This window comes from Ochotona curzoniae, unplaced genomic scaffold (genome assembly GCF_017591425.1).
Source record: "Ochotona curzoniae isolate NIBS_2020 unplaced genomic scaffold, NIBS_Ocur_1.0 scaffold_4701, whole genome shotgun sequence".
Lineage (NCBI taxonomy): Eukaryota > Metazoa > Chordata > Mammalia > Lagomorpha > Ochotonidae > Ochotona > Ochotona curzoniae.
The window spans coordinates 34,257,013-34,282,796 of record NW_024467122.1 but is presented as its reverse complement, the minus strand read 5'-3'; the positions used below and the strand labels follow the sequence as shown (position 1 = coordinate 34,282,796).

General features: G+C 37.7%; 1 protein-coding gene across 5 annotated transcripts in view; it reads left to right on the top strand.

Moving 5' to 3' along the window:
• The window catches only part of SCFD1 (sec1 family domain containing 1), an 82,855-nt gene extending 58,311 nt beyond the window's left edge, over positions 1–24,544 (top strand). For all 5 annotated transcript variants that reach the window (XM_040969267.1, XM_040969264.1, XM_040969263.1 and 2 more), the window contains 10 exons: positions 1,557–1,627; positions 3,036–3,115; positions 4,349–4,411; positions 5,972–6,047; positions 12,045–12,098; positions 15,534–15,586; positions 17,723–17,756; positions 18,676–18,741; positions 23,374–23,442; positions 24,354–24,544. In XM_040969267.1, the coding sequence (XP_040825201.1) occupies positions 1,557–1,627; positions 3,036–3,115; positions 4,349–4,411; positions 5,972–6,047; positions 12,045–12,098; positions 15,534–15,586; positions 17,723–17,756; positions 18,676–18,741; positions 23,374–23,442; positions 24,354–24,377 (590 nt within the window). In that variant the 3' untranslated portion in view covers positions 24,378–24,544. The remainder of the gene's footprint in view (positions 1–1,556; positions 1,628–3,035; positions 3,116–4,348; positions 4,412–5,971; positions 6,048–12,044; positions 12,099–15,533; positions 15,587–17,722; positions 17,757–18,675; positions 18,742–23,373; positions 23,443–24,353) is intronic.
• The last annotated feature ends 1,240 nt before the right edge of the window (positions 24,545–25,784 follow it).

Genomic DNA, 25,784 nt, shown 5'->3' with positions numbered 1-25,784 from the left:
ACAGCCCCGCTTCCCTTCCAGCTCCCTGCCTGTGGCCTGGGAAAGCAGTCGAGGACGGCCCAAAGCTTTGGGAACCTGCACCCGCGTGGGAGACCCGGAAGAGGCTCCTGGCTTCGGATCGGCATAGTATCGGCCCGTTGCGCTCACTTGGGGAGTGAATCATCGGATGGAAGATCTTCCTCTCTGTCTCTCCTCTCTGTATATCCGCCTTTCCAATGAAAAAATAATAAAAATAAATCTTTAAAAAAAAAAAAAAAAAAGAAAGTACTAAAAAAAAAAAAGAAACATGTTACAAGTCAGTTTGAACAGGCTTTAAATTAGGACAATTGGAACATCAAAATAAGTAGTACTATCTGATTATAACCCATTGAGTGAAAAAAGAAGCTGTGAACCCTTACAGACATTAATAAGTAAGTCTACAAGCTCGGTACACAGTTTCAGGTTTCTCCCCAAAGAATTCTTACTCAAGTTTTGGGATTGGACATAGATCCCAGTAGCTAATGCTAACAGTTCTGACAATGCTCATTGATGGAAATGCTGCGTACAGGAGTCTCCTGGGAGCTTTAATGCAGTGGGAGCTACTCACCCATTCAAACAAAAGCATCATCGGGCTCCTGGGCTCTAAACAGGACCCTGAGTCTCAGAACCCGACATTCAAAACGGCCTGGGTGCATTTACTTACAAACGTGGGAACTTGGGGTCCAGTCACTGATTCAGTTTATTCTACTGCTCTATTAGATTGGGGGAGTCAAGAATAAGTTGAGAATGAGTGTCTGAATTCCAAATTATACTAAAAAATTGAACTACTAGGTTTGGGTTTTTTTGGGGGTAATTAAATATGTACAGTTAGGACACAACACTGGAGTAACCTTTTAAATGTTGCAGACAGTATTTTGACGTTTTTGCTTCCCAAGGGAATCCAGCGGAAAGCAGGATAAGTGAGTTTCTCGGGATATCTTTAGGCTTCGGGTAATAGAAGGAGAAACCTAAGGTCTTACTTTGCCTTAAACTTTGATGCAAATATATTCTGTAGTGTAACCCAGTAGTGTCCTTTTTAAAGTGAAAATATGTTTTTTTCAAATCATATAGTTGATAATATCCTTCAGAAAGAGAAGACATGTGAATTTGGAGGGCCCCAATTTGAGAAGTTGAAACTCAGCCCGTCAGCTTTACTTAGCCAGCCAACATTTCCCAGTTTCCCAGCACCGACAGTTTCCTAGGATGTGCCATTTTTATACACATGGTCCTTTTGTAATTGTTTCTAGCATCTCAGAAATAACCTGTTTTAGAATGTATGATTGTCTGTCATTTCTGAGTTTATGTCCAAAAAATATCACCCAAACATAGACATTTCAGACCATAGGATTTCCTTGCATATTTGTATTTTCTTTGGTTGTAATTGTAGTGCTTATTACCGTAACTTAGTTGAAAAGAACCGTATTTTTATTTGCCACGTTTGTTTAGACTTTGAATTTTAATGTTCTTGTTAAGGTGTTGGTTAGAATACTTAAGTACTGCACTTAGGAAAACCATTCTTAATGTTTTCTCTTATGTAGCGGGAACTCCAGAAGATAAAATGAGGCTGTTTCTGATCTATTATATAAGCACACAGCAAGCGCCTTCTGAGGTATGTCCCCTCTTCAATTGTTGGGAAGAAGAGGGAATGTTTGTTTACAGAGTTGTTACAGCTAGATTTTCAAAAATAGAAGTAAAGCCACTGTGGCTGAGCCTCTGCTTTATTCCTGTCTTTAGAAGAAAAACAGTTTGTTAAAGCTGATCCTATTGACTGCAGAGTTTTATTTGGGAGCAGCATTTATCATCACCAGGGGAGACTGTCCACAGGAAATGTCTGATCACTCTTAAGTTGTTGGACTATGAAATGAATTCAAGTGGCCAAAGTACTTGTTTTTGGAAAATAACTTCCGAAATAAGGGATTCAGTTTTGCTATGCCTTTAGGATGGTTGGTTCAGATTATTTTAAAATTAATGCACTATGTAGAAAATACCCTGTATTTCTATTCTGTTGAGGAAGGTGTTGACTCTGGTAGCAGACATCTTGCTGGATCTGGAACTGTTGAGTCTGTTTATTCCATGGCGCTTTCCTAGGTGAGCCACTAGCATGGGAACACGGAGGTGGCGTCTGTAGTAATATGGCTATTGGAAGCTCCTTTCCTCTGCTGGTAGAAATTATTTATGTCTCCTAAATTGTAAGGCTTCTGCTGGCCGAACTCTGGCAGGGTGTGCTAAAAGAACAGACCAAATCCAGTATTTGCCCTAGATTCTTGTACCTTGCCCCAGGAGTGTATCTCTTGCCTTTAGAGATCTCTCTTTCATCAGCGGGGATTTAGCTAGATCTTAGGGAATTATTATAGTCTATAATTATTTTTTTAGGAGTATAAGAGTTTAAATAGTAATTCAGCTTTCTTTTTAAAATTATATCATTTTATTTTGATTTACTTTGGTAAGGGTTATGTCTTTTGAGTGATCCTTAAAGTCTGAAGAAAATGAGGACTTAGCAGTATCAGATGATGTAGTCACTATGATGATAAGCTCCTTTAATTTATTAAATTTCACTGGATTTACTCATCAGGGAATAAAAAGAATAAGATTTAAGAAAAACAAAACTACAACTTAAAAAGTGGTGGACTAAAGTAGTTGCGTTAATAAATTTGGACCTCTGGGTTCACAGAAGGAGATGGGAAACCTTTATCTACATTCGTCCCCCTGGATGTTTCTGATTGGACATGTTCTTGCTCAGATCAGTCACTTGGTGCTTTTCCCAAGGAGAGGCAGTACGTTTCAACGATAAAGGAAAAAAATCTTGATGGACAAAATACTGTAGTTCTCAGATGATTTTAAAGTATTAAGGAGTTTTCATTATATATGATTTTATCTTCAGTACTTATTTAAAATGTGACTTCTCCATACTTGGGTGCCTAGAATTTAATTCAACCATGTGTTCCTTTTGTTTAACGGAAAAACAGTGATCTTTCGTAAAAGTAAATATTTTTCTTGTGATTATGTTCTTGTTTCAGGCAGATTTGGAGCAGTACAAAAAAGCTTTAACTGATGCAGGATGTAACCTTAATCCATTACTGTATATCAAACAGTGGAAGTAAGTTTTATTTTCTCATTTACTTCCTGTCTTGTAAGAAGGCACAGTTGAGGTTTTGGTTCAAGAACATGGGAGTCCTAGTAAGCAAACTGAACACTGCTGTGGGGTATGTTTTTCCCAGTGGCAGAAATATTTTCTGGCCTATCCTTCACTTCAAATTACATAAAACAGTGATACCTTTGTTTTCTAGGCAAGCTTTACATGTTTTTGACTGGTGAGATGAGAAAATGAAAGATTAGAATGTTTTGGATCATATGTCTCAAAAGCATTAAAGTGAAATTTTCTGTTTTTCTGGATACTTTCAGAAGTTTTTAAATGGTAACTTTGGATTTATACTAAAAAAAAGTAATGCAATTGAAAGACTTTGAAGCAATTGCAGTAATGAAATTTCAAAAACCACTATGAATATCTAGCAGTAGTATTGGCACATAGACTATGGTATTTCCATAAAATAAAGTACAAATCGTTTTTGTAGAGGTGATGTTGGTACAGCAACTAACCTGCTGATTGGGGCATGCACATCCCTTTGAACCTAGGTTGAGAATGCCTCCGCTTATGATTCCCGAGTACCTGCTAACTGTCATCCTGAGAAGTAGCCATAATATTTTTTTAAAGATTTATTTATTTTTATTCAAAGTCAGAATTACATAGAGAAAGATCGTCCATCATCTGGTTCACTCAAGTGGCCACAGCTGCTGGAACTAAGCCAGTCAGAAGCCAGGTGCCAGAAACCTCTTGTGGGTCTCCCACACAGGTGCAGGGTCCCAAGGCCCTAGGCCATCCTTGACTGTTTTCCCAAGCCACAAGCAGGAAGCTAGATGGGAAGTGGAGCAGCCAGTATACGAACCACACCGACCTGAGATCCTGGCAGGTGCAAGGCAAGGAGTATATTTAGCCACTAGGCTACCACAACGGGCCTCAGTAATATTTTTTTAAACTGGGAAATCATTATTACCAAGTTTGTTTCCTAGTTTCCACGTTAATCTTGCCAGTTTTCATTGTCTTCAGTCTACAGTGGTAGCATTTATTTAATATATACCCAGTGTTTATTCTCAGTGTTTCAGTACTGCTAATTGTAGTAGAGTTCTGTTAGTTGAAAATTATTTCTCTTTTAAGAAAATGTCTGCATACCAGAACTTAGAATTAGTCTTACGAATACTTGGTATCACCACAAAACTGAATGATGGCTAGTCAGTTCATAAATGTGATTTCCTTACTTTCCTTGCTTAACAGGGCTTTTGCCAAGATGGCCTCAGCTCCTACCAGCTATGGTAGTACTACCACCAAACCAATGGGGTGAGTATTTGTAATGACTTTGGTTGACACTAGACATTCATGGCTTCCAAACACAGTGTCTGACACCTGGAATGCAGAATGTTTTCTTGTCAACCTGCCTTTGGCTTCCTTAAATTATTTAAAATGTAATTAGTATCTTTTACATGAGTTGAGCTATTTGCTTCATGCTTCTTTGTTCTTAAAACATTCATTATTTCATTCCAGAAAAAAACATAAAAGTTGAAGCTTTTTGCATCACTGTTCATACCTAACATGACTTGGAGCTAGTTACTTAGGACTTCAAGATTTATCCATAGGGTATAGACATGGTGGCAGGTGACAGCTAGGACACCTCCGGGGCTGGTCCTACAGATCATCCAGCAGTGTATGTGAGTTCAGTGAGGGTGACACCGTCATTCTCTTTTGACAAGCCATGCAAACAATTCCAGATGAACTTGAAGAGCTAGAACGGAAGCATGAAGCCCAGAGGAAGACAGGTTTATGCTACTAGCCCCATATTGAGCTACTGGTTTTGGTGGAATGATTTCTAGAAAAACCAAAGCTCCTGGCCTAACCAGAACATTATAAGACCTTGGCAGGATGAATCCAGCAGGTCTCCCTACTCGACAGTGCTGGAGTACACAGTGAAGGGTTAGCACACACCTTTGCCAGGAACTCATTTCAGAGAGTGAAGACAAGGCTGGGAAAGGGGAATTATTTTTGGAAAATTATTCCCGTGTATGTCACAAAATGACTTTCCAGTTTCATGTCTTGAAATATTGAATGTCTAAATTCTGTTAGGCTTCTTATGGATTATGTGGTTGGAAGTTTTAATAAAATGTATTATAAGAAAATCTTGGGTGATTTTAAGGCTACTCCTAGCATTCTGATATCATAATGCAGGATTACTATGATGGCCCAAAAAGCATCCTTTGATCCTGTCTGAGCCTGTTTGTACTACAGACACAAACCAAGAATGGCAGCTTATTTGTTGGCATTTTTTGTTGTTAAACATTCAGACAATGGATATCTTTCAAAGTTGAGGCAAAATTCCCTACGTATACAGTGCTTTGTGTTTTTAGTTGGTAGATTGTGTGTATAGAGGGGAGCAGACAGTGGACTGCAGGGTTGGAGCCAGCTGCTGTGAGACAGAGCACAGGAACATTTGACCTGCTCATATTATAAGCAACTGACTGTGCTGTCAGTCTTTTCATGTGTTTTGCAATTGTAAAGTAGTCTGAATTACAGTCTTTCTTTTAGCATTGAGAGGCAATCAGCAAGGAATGCTTAAATCATAATTTCTCTAAAAACAGTACCAAAGACTAGGTAAAATGCTTATTTTGAGACCAACTGTTTATATCTTAAAATAATTATTAACAAATCAGAGTATTGTGTTACAATTTTATTATTAAATAGTGATAAACAGTGATGTCCGTGGAAGCAGAAGTTCTCCAGGCCATTCTGTTTCTTGAAAACGAAGATGGGGGCGCAGTGCGCAGCATGTGCTGTGTCATCAGGCGAGTGCTTCCTGGGAACTGACGCGAGTAACAATTCTTAGTGTGGTCTTTTGCTCCCGCCTAGTCTCTTATCACGAGTCATGAATACAGGATCCCAGTTTGTCATGGAAGGAGTGAAGAACCTGGTATTGAAACAGCAAGTAAGTACTTCTGTGGGAAAACACAGAGGGGAACTGGTTGGTTGCTCACTTGGAGCATTGCTCAATTAATAAATATTAGGAATAAAATCAAGAAGTCTTTACCGGTACTCTTAAATAACCAGACATTGTTATGAGTATGGCTCAGAATTCACTGAAATTTCATGCTTGGTTTTTGAGATTTACCTCTGGACTTTACCAACATTTTGATATTTTTTCTTGAACTACTTTCATGGTTCATTAATTGAAAAGCTGAGCCTAAGCTAGTTAGAATAAGTAACATTTAACAAAACACGTACTCAGAATTTGAATAAGCTAATGAACTTAATAGATAATCTAAAGTCTTAAGTAAATTGGAATATTTTAATTCACATTCATAATTTAGAATAATGAAATTATAGCTTAATTTAATCATTAATGTTCTTGTTTTTACATACAAGACATTTTAAAACTGATTTTTAATTTCTCTAGTTTTTGCGTTGTGTAAATATTCAGCTTTAGAATTGTCATTGCTTAGGCTTATTTTCAAAAAATACTTCTTTATGCAAATGCTCAAGTATATATTATTTTGTTAGATTCTGCTGAATCCATTCAACATCCTTTCATCATCCCCATTTATGGTTTTAAATCTTTTTTTTAACTGGAATATTTTAAGGTAAATCTGACATTCAGTGTTTCACATAAGCAATGTCATACGAAGTATTCTATTAAAGGCCAGATTGAGGAGAGCGCACACAGTTGAGTCAGGTTGGAGTGTAGCTTACCTGCCTTGGGAAAGAGATGTGCTGACGGGAAGCTCTCTCGGAGCTTCTGCCGCAGCGCCTTAGCTCTGTCACGGTGCTGACATGTGGAATCTTACATAAACACTGTTTGCATTTTACTTCTAGATAGATTCTTTCAGTGCCAGGAATTTTTTCCATCTTTGGATTTCTCTTAATGCCTTGCATGAAGTAGGTTACTAGTTCTAAGGTAACATTCTTCTACAAAACATGTTGGGATTAATAAAGAAAAGTGAAAAATCCTTTACTTAAGTAAAGACTAGCACTTTCCCACTCACCCTCAGGTATAACCCCAAATGCATCCTTCCCTCACTACTTTTAGCCTCCTTATTCCTCCTCCCAGTTCTTTCCTGGGAGGGAGCTATTGCTAAGGAAATCATCACCGTCCTCTGGTTCCCCGAGCTGCCCTCATCCATTCAGCCCCTCTTCACCTGGAGATCACTGCTGAGCCCAGTGCCATTCTGGCTTCCCGTCAGCTGTGCACAGGATGATGTGGGGGCACACACAGACCACCAGTGCCTAAGCTGATAGAAACTGAGAATTGTGGGGTTGTCAGGAAGTTCATGAGAAACATGGAATATGAAAAGACTGTGCGTGGATTTTGAGTTTTCCACCAAAGTAAACTTCTTTGTCTTCCTTGAACTCTTTGAAGTACACTCCATACTAAGCAGAACAGACAGTTTATATAATCTAGAAATTGTAGGCTTTAATCATTGAAATAATCTTTTTGAACTTACTATGTTATAGCCACATGATATATGTTCTCTAATAATACTTGTAAAGATGCCCAAATTGCTCAGCTGTTAAATATTTTGTTAACATTTTTCTTAATTCACTAATTATCCTTTATGATAATTAAAAAATTCTTTTGCTTTTCTTAGTGTTGAAAATAATACACTGCTTTGACATAGTTTCCCACAAAAGTGAAATTAAATGGTCTTAGTTACCTCTGTTTTTAATAACTCACCACTACAAAAGCCATGTGGTTGGTTTGTTTTAATTGGGAATTAGAGGCAATAGCTGTTTGCTATTGACTATGGTAAATAGCATTTATACTATGTTTATACTATATATGTACTATGTTTACTATATATATATGCTATTTTTTCAAGATTTATTTTATTTGTTTTATTACAAAGTCAGATATATATAGAGAGGAGGAGAGACAGAGAGGAAAATCTTCCATGATTCACTCCCTAAGTGACCACTGCAGCTGGAGCTGAGCCGATCTGGATCCAGGAGCCTGGAGCTCTTCCTGGTCTCCCACACGGGTGCAGGGTCCCAAGGCTTTGGGCTGTCCTCAACTGCTTTCCCAGGCCACAAGCAGGGAGCTGGATGGGAAGCAGGGCTGCTGAGATTAGAACCAGCACCCATATGGGGTCCTGGCACTCAAGGCGAGGACTTTAGCTGCTAGGCCACGGTTCTGGGCCCACTATATTTTTTACTGTGAAATAAAAATCATGTTACAAAATAATTATTTCAGTGTTATCCTTTTCTATTGCTGTTCAGAGTAACAGTAGAGGACACTGAAATTAATAAGTTTCCACAGATTTATAGAGACTAAACAGATATCTAATTATGGTCCTTATTAAGAATATTAATTTCAATAAGAAAACAAGAATAACAGATTAGATATTGAACTGTGTGGTAATCAAAACTTCACAATAAATGCATGTATCAAAACATCACATTGTATATCCTAAATTAAAGCAGTTTTTATTTGTTTATATTGAGTCATACCTGAGTAAAGCTCAGGGAGAAATTGTCTATTCATAATTATCTTGGATATGCTAATGACGTGGTTATCTAAAGAATATTTTGGGCATACATATTTATGGAAGCATTTATGGCTTAATGATGACTGTTTTGTGGACTAGTTTAAAAGAGCTTGGGAAGAAATGAGAATAGCTGAGAATATAAACAAAGGATGCAGTGCGTTTCAGATTATTGAAGCTGCATTATAGGGTGTAAGTACAAGCCACATCACAGTCTCCTCTTCACTGACATGCTTCCTGTTGCTCTTAGCTAACAGCAGCCCTCGAACAGGTCCACGTGACGGGGTCTCGTCAGCACAGGCCGCCATCAGCCCAGAGGCTGGACGTGCTAGATTAGACGTGCAGTACAGGTCAACAAGTGGTGAATTCCAGGACAGCTCACAGGAGAGGAAGCATCTGTTTTGGTTATAGAGCTGTGTCACATTTCTTAAGCTGTTTTTAGTTTCAGTGCAAACTTCAGTTTGGTTGTTTGGGCAACTGAACCATCAAAAACAGAGCTAACATTGCTTTTACCTGAATATTTGCAATGACTGAAGTCATAATACCAGCTAGGGTTTTTGTATGTTTGCCTTTGCAGTTGAAAGCTGATGATGTTAGGAATAGTTATTTTTAATTTAGCCTAGTCAGGTGTATGGAACTCTTGTCTCTTAAATCTAGATCCTCAGTTGTTCCCTGCTAACAGGTCGTCAGCTGCTAGCCAGACAGTGTTTTCCGTTGTATCTGTAAACAGCAGTTTCTGAGATTTATTTACAAATAATGTACATACTTAAAACTTTTTAAAAAGTGTTCGTTTAATATTTCATTTATACCTTTTTATTTCAGTGTAAAGCTTTTTTTTAAATGTTTTTGAAGTGAACAAACTATTGAGCAAAGAAAATTACTGGTTTTGTTCTAAAGATTTTCTATTTGCTAGTGTAATACTATGCCAGTAATCATATAGTGAACCTAGCATCTGAATGATTCCTGGTATGCAAATGATTTTTACTAATTCAGTGTATGCATTCATTTAAGCATACAAGTAAGGCTTTAGAGCGTCATTTGGTGGCAGATCTCAGCCAGAATGTTTTCTGAAGTGCTCACTCTCATGCATTGAAACACATGTATTTCTTTTTTTAAAAGATTTATTTTATTTCTATTGGAAAGTCAGATATTCAGAGAGGAGAGACAGAGAGGAAGATCTTCCGTCTGATGATTCACTCCCCACGCGGCCGCCCATCCAAAGCCAGGAGCCTCTTCCAGGTCTCCCACACGGATGCAGGCTCCCAAGGCTTTGGGCTGTCCTCGACTGCTTTCCCAGACCACAGGCAGGAGCTGGATGGGAAGCGGGGCTGCTGGGATTAGAACTGGTGCCCATATGGGCGTACAAGGCGAGGACCTTAACCACTTGCGCCATCGCACTGGGCCCAACGCTTGTGTTTCTTTACCATTCTCTATACCTGCAGTTCTCTTTTATCTACAGTACTCTAATACGTGGTGAAACAGTGGTAGTTGATTGATTTCATGTTAACCGACTCCAAAAAAGAAAAACAGACAAAAATAATTGTAGCTTCTAGATTTTTTTTTAACCAAAAAGAAATGTTTCTTATGTGACTTAATGGCCTGTTTACTGTAAGACTTGTCTTCAGAAAAGCACAGCTATAAGACACAAAGTAAAGTGTAATTGTACCGGGCCCGGCTTCTGGTGTCGGTTCCCAGAAGCTAAGGTGACTCGCCTTGGCTCACGTAGAGTACATGAGCATAGCTGTAGGACTGAAAGCCAGAAACTCCCCCGTTGCAGGATGCAGAGATGTGTCCTTTGTCGCACACGTTGCCATGCCTTTGATCCAGGTAGGAGCAGCACAGAGGGCACTGGTGCTCTGCGAGGATCAGGGACGGAGAAGAGCAGTGCATTTTCCCTGCTCCAAGCTCCACACTGCTCAGACCCCAGGCAGCTCTCCTGGCGGAAGGGGAAGTCAGTGGGCACAGTTTCTTCCTACCTCTCCATGATGAGGAGGGCGGCTCCCAGTTAGCAGCTGGCTGCAGTGACATCTCTGTCTTCTCTCTTTTTGCCGCATCAGTCTTCACTGTTGTCATCAGCTCTCCACCCTTCCTTGCTCAAAATTTCCGTCCATCGGCCCCTGGTAATGTAGTCCTGCCTTGTTCTATCCCAGAGCAGCTTAACTTAGTGGTCAGACCCACTCAGCCATCCTGGACATCCCCAAGTCATTCTTAAATGAACAAACTCAATTTCAGTTATAAAAAAAAGTTAAAGGGTACATTTGGAGACCACCTTTTTTTTTTTTAATTGTAACTAGTACTCAAGAAATACTCAGCCTGAACATTTAATGTTTATGTTTATACTGAAAATTACTGGCCAACACAAATATCCGAGAATAATGAAAGAGCTTAATTTTTCTTGCCTAAGACCGTCTGAAAACACATTAACTTAACCAATTTAGAGTAAGGGAGAAAATGAGTATTTTCACCTGAAGAAAACAGCATTTTCTGTAGTAAAAAACTATTTTAGAAACAAAACACTTTATAACCAAAAAAACCTGAAAATTCTCCTGAAATCGTGATGTATAATCTACAGTTTTCTAAGTAATCAGATTTGGCATTGCTTTGGTTGTTTGAAAACTGTAAGGTACAAAACTGTTCTTTCCAGAACTTCCTGTACAGCTCAGAACCAAAATATCAGTTCACAGTGAGCAGAACGTGCCAGGTCAAAAGGGTTGTACTCTGAATAGACACAGTAGTCACTTAAATTTTTGGTACATATTTTATGATGTTCAAAATAATAAAACTCATAAAATTGAAATGTAACAACAGTATACTGTTTCTCATCTCAAAAGTAAAGCTAGAGTGAGTCTTTGCCAACGTCAGTGTTGTGTCTTTCATATTTAAAATTTTTCTATAAGACAATGCAGAATGACATTGAAAACTTGGAACTTATCCCAGGCAAGATTAAAATGGACAATTGAGACATATATTTCTACTTAATTTTTAAAGTACACAATTATCTTTATTAAAAATGAAGAATTTTGTTAAATCATTTCATAATACATTCTCAATCTTTAAAGTTTGTGTTTTAAAGAAAACTTGCAGATTTGCTGAAAGGAAGTGGGAAAATACAACAGGATTTTCATGTGATCAAAGCAACAGCTAACAATTATTAGTAATAAGAAATAGACATCCAACAAGTAAGGTAAAAAAAAAAATCTAGACATTGGTCTGATTATGCCTACACATTAAAAGGAGCTGTACATTTTTGTTCAGAATTATGGCTTTTCATGGAAACTTGAATGCCAAGGGTTTTATATGTGTGGCATTTATACTTGCCATTCACAGAATACTTAGAATGTGTTTAGCTGAAAGGTAAGCATACTTAACTATGTAGTTTATTTTCTAAGAGAGCAGAGCTTCAGTTTGTTCTGATATGTAACAGTACTTACTCATCTCTCCCACAGAATCTGCCTGTTACTCGGATTTTAGACAATCTCATGGAAATGAAATCAAACCCTGTGAGTAGCCTATAACTTTGTACTTGTGAATTCTTAAATACATCAAACTATCCAGAAAAGCAATAAAGTCACTTTGAATGTGTTATGAGATTGAATCACTACAAAGTACAGGAATGTCGGGAAAATATCCTTAACCTATTTTAGCTATTGTCACAGACACCGAGAACTATTTTTCAGCTGCTACAAGCATTCTGGGCAGTTGACTATATATAAGTGAAGCTAAATTCTTTAGTGTTACGTGAATTGGAGATATGGTTGGCTGAATAGACTACTGGATCTGTATTGTCACTGCTCCACTTAAGAGTGAGCTGTTTAGAATTTAAGAAAGGAAAGAAAAAAATCTTCACAATTAGCACAGGCATAGTGGTGTAACAGATGTAGTGGATGCCTACTGGTATCCCCTGTAGGTAGCAGTTCCTGTCGTGGCTGCTCCAGTCCCTTTATTCCCTGCTAATGGTCCTGGAAAATCAATGGAAAATGGCCCACATGCTTGGGCCCCTGCCACCCACTTGGGAGAACAGGATGAAACTGCTCTCTCTAAACTGGCTCAGCTCTCTCTGGTGTTTGTGGCCACTTGGGGAGTGAACCAAGGGATTGGGAGATCTATCTCTTAACTCTTTCAAGTAAATACATATATTTTTTTAAACCATCACAATCTGTTTTATAAAGCAGCCTGTCCTAACATAATAGCCAAGAGGTAGTTATCAGAGGAGTCTGGAATAAAAAGGCAGCATGATTGCTCACTTAGCAGAACCCAAGACTGTGGGTTGGGTGCTTGGCCTGCTGAGAGCGACCAGGCTTGATGCCCACTCCACTGCTGACTCCAGCTTCTTCCTAGCACACGCCTGGGAGGTAGCGGTGAGGCTCAAGAGATTGGTCACTACCTCCACTCATGAAGGTGTGACTGGAGTTCTCAGCTCCCAACTGCGATGCCAGCCAGGAGTCATTGCTGGCATTTAAGGAGGGAACCAGTTTATGAGGTCCTTCTTCAGCCTTTCAAATTCAACCAACTAACCAGCCAGAATTGGAGTTGTTCCAAATTCTTCATATCAATGTGACCTTTTAAAATCAGTTTAAATGTTATATTAAAAAATTAAAAGTGTAAAGCTCATGTGAAAATAAGATAGAGGAAAATAAATTTGTCAAAAAGGAAATTATGAAAAGAATGGAAGAATTATGAAAAAGGAATACAAACTAAAAAGAATTCAGTTTTTCTGTGTGGGAATCAATGTAGATGGAGTGGTATTACACTGCACCAGTAATAGATTTTGCCCATAAATCCCAGAACAAAAGAGAAGGGATTCTTGAAAAACCTCAGAAAAATTTACATTTATGACTTAGAGAATGTTGCTCATACTAGATAATAAACTTCTAGAAGATACTATCCCAAAGAGTAATACAGAGTAAAAACAGATAAGTGCAAAACAGAAGACAGATCCTGAATACACAAGGAGTTAGCAAAGTTTAGAATATTATTGCCGTCCTTGATCTTGAAGTTGAGGTGAAGAATGATAACAGTAATGATAATAGGGCTTAGTATATGGTGCCATTCAAAGCATTTTTAACCTATTATCTGTAGTAGTAGACCCTTCCAAGGAAGGTGCTATTATTATTCTCATCTCAGTTATGGAAACTATGGCTCAATGAGGTCAAGTAACTTACTGAACAACATACAACTAGTAAGTGGCAGAGTTAGAATTCTGACCACAGCCAAGTTTTTAACCATATGCTGCATGAATTAGGTCAACAACCATGCATTATTTTATAGAATCACAACTGTAGAATTTAAAGAAATAGTCATCCTTACAGTGAAGGAGAGGCCGTCAAGACTAGTAAGTGACTTCTCAATTCACACTTCCAGTAGAATTGGAACCCAGAAATGTGCTGCTGTATCCCTGCCTGGTGCTCATGCTGCCGTAAGATTCCTCCCCCATTCTATCTGGTAAACAAATGGGTAGCTGGTTTGTCTACCTTAAGTGCTTTCCCAAGATGTAGAAATACACTTATTCTATGACTTATAATAATTTTTATTTAAAAGAATCAGAGCATGTGCTTGCTTCCATCCACTGGTTCACTCCCCAAATGTCTGCAGTGGCCAGGAACCTGAAACTTTGGATCTCCTACATGGATAGATGAACCATATTCTGCTTTCTCAGGTGCATTAGCAAGGAACTGGATTAAAAGTGGAGCAGCCAATACTTGAACTGGTGTCCACATGGGGTGCTGGCATCACAGTTGGTGGCTTAACCTTTTCTTCCATTACAATGGACCCAGTTCTATTGAGTTTTACTTTATAATTGAACATACTTTACTGCACATAGTTTTAAAAAGGTAAACTTTGTTTTGAAAGCACCAAAACCACCTACACTCTCTTCTCCATCTACTGTTCACAGTTGAACAAATTTAACTTGAGGCACTAGAGGTTTAAGTGTTTTCATTTGTGTTAATTAAATATTTTAAAATTATTGCAAGATATCAGATCAGCTTCATCTTATAAGTCTTGCTGATGGATTCTTGGCGCATAGTGTTGAAAGATCCTGATGCTCTATTTGGGTCTATTGAGTAGGCTGATTAAAAGTGTTCACCACAGGTTACTGAGCTAATTATTAGCAGTGCATGTAGTATGTCTGTCATAGATCAGATTTTCATTGTGCTACCAGAGGCAAGGAAGGCAAGCACTAGGAAACAACCACGTCATCAGCAGTACCTTTGAACAGCTTTACTATCTGGTAGCTCGGTGTCTTGTTTAGCATAGACATCCAACAGCTCCTTACCCACAACTTGAAATCCAGAAAGCCCAAAAAACATTAAGTTTGTATATAATACTCATTTGGTGCAAAATCTGACTGACCTGGACTTAAGTCGAGGCTCCTCATAGTTTTTATTTATGCTATTTTATGTTCATACATAAATTTTAGCAAAATATTGTACATAGTGAATGTTTCTAAACTTGACAATTAGATAAGAAAGATGATGGACTTGTGTATTTTCTATATTTTGTAAAATCATGAATATGTAAGGATACTTAATCTCTCAAAAATATTTACATTATATACTTGCAGGCTTAAAATAGATAAATTTTTTGAGAGGCAGTAAAGCTTTGTGTTTGAGAGGCTAAGCATTCAAAGTAGCTGCCTAAGTTCAAATCCTGGAGTCCTCGTACTAACTGGGTGACTGACCGTTACATAACCTCTTTGTACCCCACTTTGCCCATCTGAAAAATAAGGATAATACTAGTCACTGCTTGGTACATTTAGGATTGAGAGATTATACATAAGAGCAGATTAAAGCTTGGCATGTAGGAAATGCTCATTAAATGCTAGGGATGGTTATATAGTACAAAAATGATAGCTGTTAAAATTAGGCTCTATGTAGCCAAGGATGATCTTCTAAGAAATTCCACAGCCATGGTGAGGTTCTGTTTTCTCTTAATAGGAAACTGATGACTACAGATATTTTGATCCCAAAATGCTAAGGGGCAATGACAGGTAAGCAAAGCTTTTGTCTTATAAAATTGTGGATTTTTCTCTGCAAGAATGGAAATACTTGATTTTCTTTTATAAGGCAATGCTATTTATTAAAAGTATATATCATGTAGAAAACTGGTAAGGGAAAAGCACATTGTAATCTCATTATTCAAAGGCAATCACTAATAACTTACATTCCAGCTTTATTTCATCTATGTGTACACATAGATGTTTTGGGTTTTTAAATGTGAAATGATATGAATACTTCCCCCTTTCCACAATTGTTTGTAATATTTCTGTTCTTAAATGAATATGACTGAATATTTTGAAATGGATAGGAGCCTTATACTAAACACCAGTTTTTTCATTGTTTAACTGGTCCATAAAATTCAAGTCCCTAGATACAATTGCAATGAGACATTCTATAAATGTTTTATGACAGACTTATATATGGCAAGGTATAATCAGTTATGGAAACTCAAGATTTGATTCGTGGTGATATGAAAAACAGCCTAAAAAAAATAGAGCTGGGGAGTGGGAGCCAGCATCTGCTTGGGTGATTCGGTGGCACTGTACCTACGAGACAGTTTCTCCTGATGCTGATGGTGATCATTAGAACTCTGTTTCTTCCATTCATACTTGCACATCCTTGTAGCCAGATTATCTAGTCCTTGTTATTAAATTATTTAGCAACTCAAAATGTTCCTTTTGTTGAGTTTATCAGAAATGCCGCCAAGACTGCATAAAATGATAAAGTGCTGCTGGTAGCTGCTGTAGTTGGCAAGAGACATTATGCCATGGAGTGACTTACGGAAAAATAATGATGACTAACAAGCACAAATCTCTTAGAAACAGTAAAAATGTTCATAAATTAGACAGTGATGGTTGTACAATGTTGTAAATATAGTAAAAGTACTGATTATATGCTTCCAAACAATGAATTTTTACAGCTTCTAGTACTTGTAATTCTTAAATTTTTCCACCTCATTTCATTTAGCTCATAAGTAGACATTTTATTTCTTAGCAGCTGTCTGTGAAACTCAATCTTATACATAGCTCATGCATAATAATGAGAAGGAATATTACTGCTAAGACAGATAAGCTGAGTTTTATAGAGCCATCTGTCCCATCACAATGAATAGTAATATCCTGTAAGACAGTGTTGTGAAGGTCTCACGTCTCCTCATTCTGTATCTACTCATGGAGAAACTTACAGCTCTGTGGTTGGAAGTTAACCGCTAATGAAGCATTCCAGTGTGGTCGACTTCTAGTGCCTTCCACACAATGTTCAGCAGGCAGAACAGTGGATGGAGGGATAGCAGAATGGTGTGAGTGACCCCAAAACAGGTGCGGAGGCTTGTCGGAGCTCATGCCTCTAGTTCACATTTCCACAAACTAAAATTGTAACTTGAGAGTTTTTTGGGGTTTTTTTTTTTTTTTGAGATATGCCTTGGAGGGTAAATTTAAAAAAAAGTTAACTATGCTACTACTGAAGTTTCAGCAAATGAAAAGAAAGCCACAGTCCAGCATGAAACCAGGCAAATTTACTTAGCAACTATTTAAAAGAGGACTGATATAACACTATTTATGACAGAACTAATAGACTTGGGCATTTCATTCATTCTTGGTAGCTTTCAGCTCCGACATATGAAAGAGAACATGGCAGAACATGTCTGTCTTATTTCACTCAATATGGTATTCCCTCATTCCAGCAATTTTACTACAAATGTAGAATTTAAATGTGTAACATAACCAGCTGTGGGAAGATAGATTCCTCCTCCCTCTCCCACTTGGCCTCTCCTGCTGGTGCATCCACAGGGTCTCCACAGAGGCAATGCAAACAGACTGACCTTGAGCAAGCAAAATCCACCATATGAAAAACGCTTCATCAATTCAGTTATACCCACATTTCCACTCCTTGATATGGGAGCTGCTGCTTTTTCTCCATTAGGTTGGTCTGCCTTTCTTAGACACTGAAATATCTCCCCTTGTAGCTTCTTCCTTTACGTCCAAATTCCATCTCCACAAAATTAAATATCCATTGTCCCCTCTAAGCTGAAGGAAGTAGAATTTTAAATACCTACTATGTAATGATGTGTGTACCTATTTAGCTCATTTCTACTTTATCCTTATCAGTACAGTTTTTCTTTATTACAGCTCAGTGCCCAGGAACAAAAACCCTTTCCAGGAGGTAAGTTCCATGGAAAACTCTGCCTCCAGGAGATAAAAAGGTAACTTAACAATAGTGAATATCTTAGCGCCAAATGTGGCTTTTGATTACAACATGTCAAATCTTGATAAATCCAGTACACCTAGTTCTTTTTTAAAAGATTACTCCAAGCAGCCACATTTTCTATATTTCCCTTTTAAAGCTGTTTATGTTTTAAGCCTGAAGGGAACTGACGCAGAACTAAATAATTCAGAGAAGGAAGCCTTTCAGATTGCAGTGAGGTTTATACATGTGGAATTTCTTTCTATAATTGAATTCCAAATATTTGTGAAAATTCATGAGTGCTTTCATTTGAAATACAAACAAGTGTCTCAGGAAAAAGTACAGTAAATTGCATAAGTGTTAGATTTTCTCATTTTTCAGCCTGCAATAAACACCCTCCAACTCAAATGTCCTGTGGAGACAGCTCTTTGTATTTCTTTTAAACTGAAGAATGCAGCTATTTCACTGTAGGTTAGCTTTGAAAAATCTGTACCTCATTTTATCACTCAGTCTTACAAAGTAACAGACTTTATAGAAAGAATACTTGAAGTAGCAATAAGGTGCTTAGAGTGTGGACTGGGGCTGTCTTGCACAGACTGTTAGGAAAAGTTCATGAAAAATGCAAAGTATGTTCATGTAAAAAAAGTTTACATCCACATCTAGTTTATTGATTATACCTATTTTCCATCAAGTTTTTGAGGACCCCCTTAGACCTGGGATTTTGAATTTTTTCCACCAGTGTAACATTTTTTATAGGAAAAAAATATAAACATACGTATTATTATTTTTTTTAACCTCAGTCATAGAAGAGGTTCCAGAGTAAAAGCCGCACTGCTGGTAAATCAAAATACTGTTGGAACAATTTCATTGCAATATATTTCTCTGTTCTCATTTTTAGGCAATTGTTTTTGTGGTGGGAGGTGGCAACTACATTGAATATCAAAATCTTGTTGACTACATAAAGGTATGGTGTGGCCTTTTTATTCTGTCGGGCAGTGGTTTCCCAGTGTAGGCTTTGCTAGAGTCGCATTCTAATGACTGTCCTGATCTTCACGTGACTCCCTTTCAGAGAAGTGGTTTTAAAATCCTGCAGAAGGAGAACAATATCTATTACTTTGGTATTCTTATCGCTTTCATTTCCAGCCTGAAATCATACTTAAGAACGTATCTTGTTAAGATGAATGGCTGCAAAGTACCTATTAACACAAATTTAAACACTTAGTGACTTCAAGTAAGCTCTTTGACTACTAGACACTTTGTTCCCAGTGTATTTATGTAAATCAACAGTAGACTTCAAATGATCCAGAGTTTTAGAGGTCACAAGTTAAAAGTAGAGTGCTGTTTAAGGCACAGAGGCAGGGAGTAGCAGAAAACTAAGCAAAAAGATCAAGTGCGAAACATTATTTCAAGCATGTCAGAGTGGACAGTGTGGGCAGTCAGTTAAATCACTGCATGGGATGCCCCCATGTCCTGCCAGAGTGCCTGGGCTCTACTCCTGCCCGCCCGTTGAAGCAGCTTCCTGCTAATGTGCCAACTAGGAGGTAGCAGGTGATGGCTCAAGTTCTTAAAAGCCTGCCAGCCACCTGGGAACCGAGAGAGGCCCTGAGTTGGGAAGTGCCCAACCCTGGGTGTTGCAGACATTGGGGGAGTGAACGAGTACATGGAAGACCAGTCTCTCTGCACCCCCCAGTCACACTCTGCCTTTCAAATAACTACGCATTCACAAAAGATAGGATGCTCAGCAAGAATCAGCTGTTGTTAAATAATCACAAAAGTCATTCTAACATTAAAAGGTCATTTTTTTATATCCTAATGACTATATTTACATAGTCATTAAGGTAAAGGATATGGTACACAGGGGCAGAGCTTACATAGCAAGTATAGCTCCCAGATTCCATCTAAGTTGAACGGAATTATTATCTAAAGATAATGAACAGTACCTTGATTTTAGAGTGGCTCCAAACTTTTTAAAATAAATTAATCTTACTTTTTTTTAATTGGAAAGTCAGATTTTTACAGAGAAAGATCTTCCATCCACTGGTTCACTCCCCAAATGGCCGCAAAGGTCAGAGCTGAGCCAATCCAAAGACAGAAGATTGTTCCGGGTCTCCCACATGGGTGTAAGGTCCCAAGGCTTTGGACCATCCTGTACTGCTTTCCCAGGACGCAGGCAGGGAGCAGAAAGGATAGTGGAGCAGCTGGGATACGACTCGCATTCATATAGTATCCTGGCAAAGGCTTTAGCCACTAGGGTGCCACACCAGGTCCTAAATAGTGTCATACCCCTCTGTAGCCCTGATTACACTGCATGACCAAGCAATAGCAGTAGGCAAGAGAATGGGACAGGAACTAGGTGAAGGCTGCCTCATTAAGCAATGCTGACAAGCTAGTGCAAGCTGCCCTCTGGTCTTTCTGGACCCTGGCACAGAACTGTATTCAGCACTGAATACATTTCATTCAAGTTTGGCCAAAATAAGCAACATTACTGGTCCCAGGAGTTTGCAGTGGTAAACACAGGCTTGCAATAGACATTTGTATTCTCACATCACACACACTCCCACCTTAGCTACGCATTTTTAATCACTTATTATTATTTTGGCATCTTTAACATTTACCTAACAGAAAAATAGGAAAGGTAAACATCACTAATAGTGAATGAAGCATAAGTTAAGAAAAAACTTAAGTTTGTCAGTCTTGTGAAAAATCTGTTCTTAAACACATACAAACTTGACAACTTCTACGGAAAGTTGAATTTTATAGAATGTATTATTAGATTGACTCAGTTGACAATTTCTAAATCTAGTTCTTTGATCAGTCATTTAATTGGGAGCACAACTATAATGGTTTTAATCCAGCTTCCTAATATGTTCATTCTTATCCACGTTGTCAGATTTTGTTCAAATTAATGTTACCATTGATCCTAAAGTTAAATGAAACAGCAAGTATTTTTAGATTAAGATCATTAACAAATAGGATTCACAGGGCTTTTATATCTTAACAAAATCAGTTCTTGTCTTCGCATTCCGACCATCCTGGTAGATGCAAAGTGGTGTTTCATCGTGGTTTTTGTGTTTTCCTGATGACCTTTGATAGCACATTGGCTATTTGTAGGTCTGCTTTGGAAAAATGTCTACTCTGATCCTTTGTCCTTCTGTAATTGGGCTGCTTTTTATTTTCCCAGAGTTGTAAGGGCTCTTTATGTAATCTAAATAAGTCCCATATCAGATACTAATTTGCAGATACTTCCTCCTGTTTCTTAATTTTTTTTAGCCCAACTGACTGAGTTCTCTTAAGTATGTATAGGTCTGGATCCATCCACTTTCATCTTTTTGCGTGTTGCCATCTGGTCTGGCACCGGCCGATAAGGAGCTTCCGTTTCCCTAGTGAATGATCTCACAGCCTTGCTGCTCTACCCTTGTGGCAGAACAAGTTGCTTTTTACTGCTTTTGTAGTAAGTTTAAAAATCACAACACATTCTGCTACTTTATTATCTCAGTCTTTTTTCTGGATCTTTTGTAATTTTGTACGAACCTTACAATGTCAGTTTCTCTAAAGATAGACATTTGTACTACTGATGCAGCATTCGTTTGATTTTATCTGAACAGTGTTTGTTATCCATAAATATTTTTGCATGTATCTTATTTACAATAGTCATAATTTTGTGTTATTGTAAAAGGGAATTATTTGGCGGTTATGCATTGTAGAATAGAAGCCTAATTTTCAGATATTTACCTTATATCCTACACCTTTGCTGAACTTGTTTTTAAATGGATTTTTGGAATATTCCACATATTAGATGAGACTGTTTTCCCTTTCCTTTGTGTCCTAACTAGAATTTCATATAAGGTTTTGTTAAAACAGGTTAAGAGGAGACAGAACAAAGTCTCATTTTGTCACCATTAAAGTAGGATATTAGCTATGGATTTTTTTACAAATGCCATTAGATCCCATTACATTTTTTAGCAGCCAAGTCTTTGAGTTTGTTTATCCTAAGAGCTTTCTTTTTTAAACCTTTTAGTCCAATCTTTGTCCAGAACAGTCCTCATCTTTTAATGACCATTTGGGGAACATGACAGCTTCCATCACATGTCAGTACAGCCTTACGGCATAAAAACAAGGACTTATAAGAGTTAACAGCCCTTGATTGATATTAGTCCATAATATAGTAAGTGCCATGTTTGATGCCAGACAATAATTTTGATTTGTTTAGTAACTGTGCTAACTCATTATGAATGCTGCTTGTTAAAATCAATTTTTAAATCTGTATTATATCAAAATACTGGACAATGACCAAAAGATTCTTTTGATAGGTGATTGGCTAAAGAACTAGATTTAATAAATTATGTGATGTTGAATCAGCATGTTTTTTGAAATTCAGTTTTTAATGAAGGGAAGAAAAAGCAGTTGTCAAGTTTGATCATGGTTTAAGAACATACTTGCATTGGAATATTGGGTATGCTATAGTGTTTTAAATTACATTTCACTGGATGACAAATGGTTGGTATTATTCTTGTGTTTCTGTTGAACAATTTGATCAAATTGTGATCAAGAGGGGAATACTGACTGTACATTATTGCTCTGCTACCACCCACCAAACAAGAAAAAATGACTTACCAGTGATAAACATCCTATGCTGGGGTCCAGGGTAGACCACGAATGTGCTCTTCACTACAAAGTATAAAGATCAGTGGTATGCCCAACCTCCCCTTGAAGACTTGGGGTCCCCCTAGACTTAATTTCCAGATATGTCTTGAAAATGAAGTACATCCCAGCAGGGGCCCACTGGCTGGATCTTGGGAGCTGTGCCTAGTTCAGACCCCTGGTGAGTTTCTGTACTCTAGCCTCATTTGTGCCTCTCCTGTGTTTGCTCAGTAGTCCCACTATTTGATTCTGCATAATTGCTGCATATAACATGTCATTTTGTGTATATGGAAGTGAAGTGGCTGGCTCTAATTTAATTTCTTAAAGATGGCTGCCAGGACATTTACTCACCTCACATAATAAGAGGAAAAATACCCTTCTGTGCTATAGGGCCATCATTCTTAACTGATAATTATCAAATAACTTATGATTACTGTTTACTTTACAAAAGAAATCTGAAACTTACCTTTAAGTTCAGCATTATGGACTTAGCAAAGTTCCCTGGTGCAAAAGCTTGACTGTGGTGATTGGATTCCAGCAGTCTGTCCAGATCAGGAACACAATTCATACAAAGAGGAATAGGATACATACATATTAACACCGTAGTGACAAGTGAGATGGAGATAACAGTCCGGGCCATACCTTGATTTCAGTCAAAGGAGACTTAACAACAGTGCAGATCCTCCATTGCAAGGATATTGACATACTCTACAGAAACAAGTTATCTATAGAATATTTTTAGAGCACTGGGGGAATGCACTTTGTGGCTGACTGTCCGTGGCTTTCTCAGAGCAGGGAGGTCCTATGCCCATTTCATCCCTTTTTATGTTTGTTTATTTCATGCAATGTAATTTTAGGATATATACACTCAAATCCCGTACCATCACCCTTTTTTAATCTCTTCTTGAGAATGTTGTTGCCTACCTGATCTGAGTTCTATCTCTGGTTTTTACAGGGGAAACAAGGCAAGCACATTTTGTATGGCTGCAGTGAGCTTTTCAATGCCTCCCAGTTCATTAAACAGGTATGTACATTTTAGTTTAACTTACCAAGTTGCATTCTTCAAATAAAGTGCCTTCCACTCATCTGAATCAGCTGTAAGAAAAACCGTGCAGTTGTAAGATCTTTAAATTGAGTTAGGAAATGCTGAATTAAATTTTTTCTAGGCATTCTAATATTCTGTCCACATTTCAAACATTAAGTTTACAAATATTCAGAAGTTTCTTAGCCCTTGGTTGGGTTTAAGCTCAGATCTTCTTGGTCTGTCCCATTCACTCAGGGTTCAGAGTTTCACAGAAGGTTTGGGAAGAGTCTGAACTCAAAATTAAGGGCTCCCTGTCTGACTTTGTACCGTTCCAGGATTTCCTCCTCAATTTGTAGTAGCTTTAGCAGCCTGAAACACTTCCTTTGGATTCTTCAGGCAGGAGCTGCAGAAGCAGGGAATCCACCCAGTGCCGTGTCATCTTCCAAAGGGTGGATTGTCCTACAGAATCTTTGTTTTCTGTTGCTTTCCACTGCCTTCACATAGTTGACATTTTGCTTAGAAAGTTTGTAATAATTGTTTCTGGAAATTTACTCCTCTAACCTTCCAGAATTGAAAAATTTTCTTTTGGCTTCTAATGATCTTTTATACATGTAGTAACTGTCATGCGGAGAATGGCAGTGAAATGAGTCATGACATTTTCTTTACATTTTTATATTGAGTTAATATTAACTTTTTATTCTTACCTAATAGTGCTTACATTGTTTGATACAACACTAGTTATTGCAACTCAGTTTTTAAATATTCATTCATACCATTGTTAGGGTAATTGATAAACATTAAAATGTATTATCCAAGACTGTAGTAGGTATAACAGGAAAGAAATTTAAATAATTTATACAAACTATTGTAAATCCCTTAAAGTGTTTGTATGCTTTTGTGCTTTGTTTCAGCTCTCACAACTTGGACAAAAATAACGCAGAAGATTCCTAAATGTGATAATCTCCTTGGATAACTGTAAATAATGAAAAGAGCCAGGTGTTTTCTTCTCCATAACATGTCCTAACATGAAGATTCAAGAGTTATGTTAATTTTTAAGGAAATCTATATCTACTATAATGTATAGTGATTAAATAAAACGTTTCAGAAAAAAGTTCCAATAGTGTTCATTCTCCCTCCTGTAATATTTGACAAATGAGAAGTCTTAACTTTTATAGAAAATGCATTTTATAAAAATTTGTAAGTTCATTTTTTGCACCAAGAGAAACTTCTATGGACTCTAACTTCAGAAGTAAAGAAAATACAATGTGAATGATATTAACAGACTAATACAGTAAGTAAAAGGTTATGAGTTGGTTGTGGTAAACGAATGATTTGGGACAGAAGACATTCATACCATAAAATACTAAATAAATTTTTCTAAAATGTGTTGAATTTGAGTCCAGGCTTCCTGTGTAAGAAATCTATCCCAATTATACAATGTTAATAAAGACAGATTATCAATATATTAATTTGAGTACATCAATAATTATAGGCTGGAATAATTCTTGTACCAAATGAATTAAACTCCTGCCCTGAAATTAAGCAAGAAAGGCACTGTGGCAAAGCAAGCCCAACACTAAAGACATGATTAATAAACTTTGTCTAGCTGACCAGTTTGAAACAAACTGGCTGAAGTAATTTTGAGCCTATTCAAACCATGACTTATCAGTTTCAAAAAAAAAAAACTTTTTAATGTTGATGAACGATAATTCTAAACAACCCATGAAGTTATCAAGTAGAATAAGTATTAAATGAACAGCTATAAAAGTTTGATACAGCAATACGTTGATGAAGGAAGAACTTTAAGGCATATTTACAGTTCACAAGTAATTTTAAAAGGGGCCGAGAAGTGTCTATCACAAGAAGTTGGAAAAGTAGAAGGAAAAACAATGAAACAGGTTAAATGCAATAGACACTAAATTGTGTCCGGCCACAGCTCACTGGAGCTCCAGCCCCTAAAGTGACTGTTTTATAGTAAGGCCTCCTTAAGAGGTGATTAAAAGGATACCAGCTGTGACCTTTAACCTTAAGAAGAGATGGTTTGGATTTGTTAAACTTTAGATATTCTACTTTTTTCCTATATCTACAGTGCCATGAAGTGGTTAGCTAGCAGACAGTTACACTTGTAACTGCTTCTAAAGGACAGCGATTATATGGGGGGAAACGGCAGGAGGAGAAGCCCCATGCCTACAGCACTGTCATGGGAAAGAGTAAAAGCAGCAGAGGGTACAGCGGAGAGCTCGCCTGGGCACTGAGCAGTGGCTACAGCAGTCACTGCCAGGACGCACAGCCCTGCATCGGCCAGGCAGGTGGACAGGCTTCACCAGGACCAGCCCTGCAGC